Here is a 4,124-nt window from a genome sequence, read left to right on the forward strand (position 1 = left end):
CTGCTGCTCATCCCACAACCAATCAGTGCCTGCATACTCACTCTTCTCCTTCTGGAAAAGAAAACTCAAAGTAACCCACCTGGTACAAGACAGCCCTTCCAAAAGGACCTTTGTTACCTGTTTCAGCCTAGCTACAAACCCAGGTGAGCCACATAAGGTGCTTCCACACATGCCACTGGTCACTAGCAGGACTGCAGCTATGATGGTAAGCTGATTCACCTGCGCTTGTACATCCTGCAGTCGGGCCTGATCCATAAACAGTGTCTGTGAACAGAAACCAAATCAGCCTGTGGGTGTGGAAACAGCAGCTGTGCTAACTCAGCAGATCTCAAGCCATGGAGCAGGGCTGTAACATCCCTACAAAGCTGAGTGGAAGGCAGCTGCCTGGCAGTGGGGAGGTTTAGTTTTGTGAAAAATCCAGTTTGTTTCACATAGGGAAAAGCCATGTGCAATGACTCATGGTGTAGAGGGGACAGAGAGTCTGGCCAGTTCTTTCTACAGAAGATGCAGAACCGGTACACTTGTTCATTTTGTACATCTTTATGAAAACGCTGTAAAGCTGTCCAAGCACTTCTCCTACCTCAGGGTATTCCTTTTGCCCAGGCTCCCAGCAGAGCAGATTCATGTATCCTCGATTTAGCACGGACATGAGACTTGGCACAGTTGTGCTACTGCTGACAGCCCCCGGCGAGTGTGCGGCAGGCGAGCCACTGACGGCAGGGTGGGGCGGCGGCTGTGAAGAGGACGCGGACACTTCTGCTGCTGCTTTGCGCAGCCACTCTCTTGTGCAATCCAGGCTACCTGCAACGGGGTAACAAAAACGGATGTTTGCAAGAACAGACTGGTCAGGCTAAGTCAGTAAGAAGCAGGCATGCTATACTGCAAGCTGAAGGGGATGTGCATTTGGAAGGCGAAGGCGTCGTGCTGGCTCCTGGACCGGTGGGGAATGGCTTACGCTGTCACTAACATACAACGTCAATGTCCTGTTGCCAGGGCGCAGGGTTAGGCTACTGAGACTGGTATCCAGAGAACATTTCAGTCTCCAAGAAGCACCTTTAATGGAGTCTCATGAAGGAGAGAGGAAGCCAGAGAGAAATCTTCTGCAGCCTAGCAAAAGAGATGTCTACATCAAATGCAGGCTTTCCTCTTTAAATATGCCACCTAACAACATTTTGCTCATTCCTCTGAGGATCTCAAAACACTTTAAACTCGTGGGAACTTACAGTTCCTCATGGGAAGGCTATTAGCTCTGTCTTACGTGTGCAGAAACGGAAGCACACTAAGTAACTTCTTTTCTGCAAGGTACGTTAGTGAAGAGTCTTGAGGAAGGGACCCAGGAGTCCTCCAGCTTTTAGAGGCATTTCTCTCATCTGTTGCTGAGCACGTGATGAAAGCACCACCTTTGGAATACTAAAAGGTCCCTTTTAGTGCTTTAATAGCTCCTGTAGAAGTAGCAGTTCTCCTCTCCCTTCCCCTCTGACTTACTAGGCAGCTTATCCAAGAGTTCCTGGAATTTATTCCGTTCATACTGGATGGTGTGGTCTTGCAAGTGGGTGCGGAGGCTCTGGATGGTAAAATTCAACATGTCCATTTTCATCAGGCCCAACACCCGGAAAATCTCCCTGGGAAGAGACACAGTGAATTGAAGGTTTAATACTGCAGTAAATGCTGTAGTTGGGGCCATTTTAGAATGCTGAGAAAGGGGAATTCAGATCCTCCGACTTGATTCCATTTTTCTCACAAAAGGTTGTTCAGTCTAATTGGAGTGGTCCCTAAAAATTGCTAGATAAACCAGATTTACTTCACTAAAGACTCTTCTACCGTCTAAACTGCAGCTGGGCAACAGGAATATGTCTACATTGAAAAAAATAAGGAAGCCAAAGCCCAGAATGCACGAAAGGGTCCATGGGCCATAATTCCAAGGCAGTTTCCTCTTACCCCAATGTTTTATGGTTGAAGGTTTTGCTGGTCTGCGTAGACCAAGGCAGAGTCAGCATCACCCACCTGAGAAGTTGAGCTGGGTCTGTGAGGCTTTGCAACCCTCGTACTTCCTCATCTCGAATGGGCGCGCACAGCCTTGCCATCGTGCCAAGGACGTACGTGGTGAGACCGTGGATATCCAGAGCCCCATGCTCAGCCTCCTGTCTAATCAACTCCATGTCCAAGGCCCCTTCAATCTGGCTTCGCAGTTGGTTGTGCCATGGCAGCAGCAATGACAGCAGGGCCTGCCCAAAGAAGCAGCAGTCTCTTTTTGTTCCAGGAACTCCACAGTTCTCCAGAGTTGCTCAACAGGAATCGGGGTTGGCCTTGTATTGAGACTAAGCTAACTACTCGGTACACAAATTCTGGGGCACACAATCGCTTTAAGGGAATGCTCGACTCTAATGACTCACTTCAGGATGTCTGGCTACTGTTTCAAATCTCGCAAAACCTCCTTTACTGTCGTGCATGAAAGAAGGGAGTTATCCGTCTGGAGCCAAATGGGAAAGCATAGACTGAAAAAGCAAACTAGACGCAACTTCATGCCCTGCTAAGAACATACATCTTTTAGTGCTAAACCGTGTTCTTACTCACTTCATTGTACACTTAAATAGCAGACAGAGCTCCTCATATGCCTAAAGAGGTGTCTGTATAGAGAATTGCAGTTTTTGTTTGGGAGACGCTATACCAGGAATGGCCTACGGCTGTTACTATAGCCAACGTTTCAAACAAAGGCTTTCCATCCTTTTGGTAGAGTATGTGTTCTAAAGACCTGGGACCAGAGAATGAGTTTCCTTCTCAGACAGGTTTTAGAAGGTGCAGTCGTGTCATTTGTGTCTCCCTATAAACTAAAGGGAGCCTATTTTCTCCTCCCTCTTACGCATGTTCGCATAGGAATATTGGATGTAAGGGGCGAGGTGATGATTCAGAGGAGACTAATTCTAAGGTAACCGTCTTCTCTGGTTCAGGAACAACTCACCTCTTTCATCTCCTGCAGCAGTTGGATTGCCTGAGTGCAGTCTGGGGGACTAGCAGAGAGCTGTTCCTCCAGGCTGTCCCAGAAGGCTTTGTGCAATGTCTCCTTCACTCTGTTTTGCAGGCTAAGAAAGAAGAGAGGAGGGGAGAGGTTTTCTGTTAACGTCAGACAACCACAACCTCTCAGTTCGGTGGGGCCACTCCTCTTGGCTTTCATTGCGGTTCAGGTCTTTGGACATTTTCTTCTCTTAGTCTTTACTCCTATCTGGCAGCAACGCGCCTCACCTTTCCCCAGCTCATGGAAATCTCTCTCAACCTGAATTTCCTGGTCTTCTAAAGCGGAACTCCTTCCTGTCAACCCTGTTTATAAAATGTAGCACTTAACCTGTCTTAACTGAGGGGTAAAAAAAGCATAGCATTTTTCAAGGAAACTCTCCAAGCCCTCAGAGAAGATCAACAGAATGTTTTTCTAGCTAGTGCTTGTTTTTGCAACGAGAGAATGTCAGTCACTTAAACAGATCTTTAACTGAAACGTAGGCACCTCAGAGGAGATCGTCACTGAAAAGTCTGCTTTGTTCACGTCAAAGTCACAGCTTATGCAGCTGAAGCCTCTGAATCTTTTAATGTTAGTGAGTCATGTCTGACGCTCATCATATTTAAGAACTTCTTAGTCATGAAGCAATGAATAAATAAAACAAGCTCCAACACTTTATTTCAGGAGCTATCTTATTTTCTTGTTACTTCTACAGTCAGATCCAAACCCACCTCCTCCCCACGTTCTCACATGTTTTCCGTAACGTGACAGAAAGAAGCCAGGCCTGAATACACACCTTTCTGGGGAGAAGCTGGCCGCTTGCAGTTTGAAGTCACTGTTGAGTACAATTTCGTGCACAATGGTCAGTTTGGAGATGTCATCAGTTATTTCCTGTAGCTCGTTCATGGAGAGAGCTTGTGGAGGGCTGGCTGTAGAAAAGCAGAATAAAAGCGCATGAGAGAAGGAACGCTAACCATAGTCTTCCGAGAGAAGAGGGTTTAAAAAAAAATTACTGGACAGCTTTTTAAGTGACAAAGTGAAAGTGTGCAGATTCGCGTATAGACAATATACCTCACTTTCTGTACGTGGAGAGGGACCCTCCTCTCCCCATCAACGCTCCCCACACCCGCCCAGC

At 47.1% G+C, this 4,124-nt stretch overlaps 1 protein-coding gene across 1 annotated transcript in view; it reads right to left on the reverse strand.

The window, feature by feature from the left end:
- Positions 1–4,124, reverse strand: part of TCP11 (t-complex 11, testis-specific) — an 18,916-nt gene that overhangs the window by 5,949 nt on the left and 8,843 nt on the right. The window contains exons 2-7 of the mRNA XM_009327471.1: positions 3,786–3,918; positions 2,960–3,080; positions 2,005–2,225; positions 1,486–1,622; positions 581–801; positions 80–264 (exon numbers count right to left, since the gene is read on the reverse strand). Coding sequence (XP_009325746.1) covers positions 80–264; positions 581–801; positions 1,486–1,622; positions 2,005–2,225; positions 2,960–3,080; positions 3,786–3,918 — 1,018 coding nt within the window. The remainder of the gene's footprint in view (positions 1–79; positions 265–580; positions 802–1,485; positions 1,623–2,004; positions 2,226–2,959; positions 3,081–3,785; positions 3,919–4,124) is intronic.

Source organism: Pygoscelis adeliae, unplaced genomic scaffold (assembly GCF_000699105.1).
Source record: "Pygoscelis adeliae isolate BGI_AS28 unplaced genomic scaffold, ASM69910v1 Scaffold197, whole genome shotgun sequence".
Classification (NCBI taxonomy): domain Eukaryota; kingdom Metazoa; phylum Chordata; class Aves; order Sphenisciformes; family Spheniscidae; genus Pygoscelis; species Pygoscelis adeliae.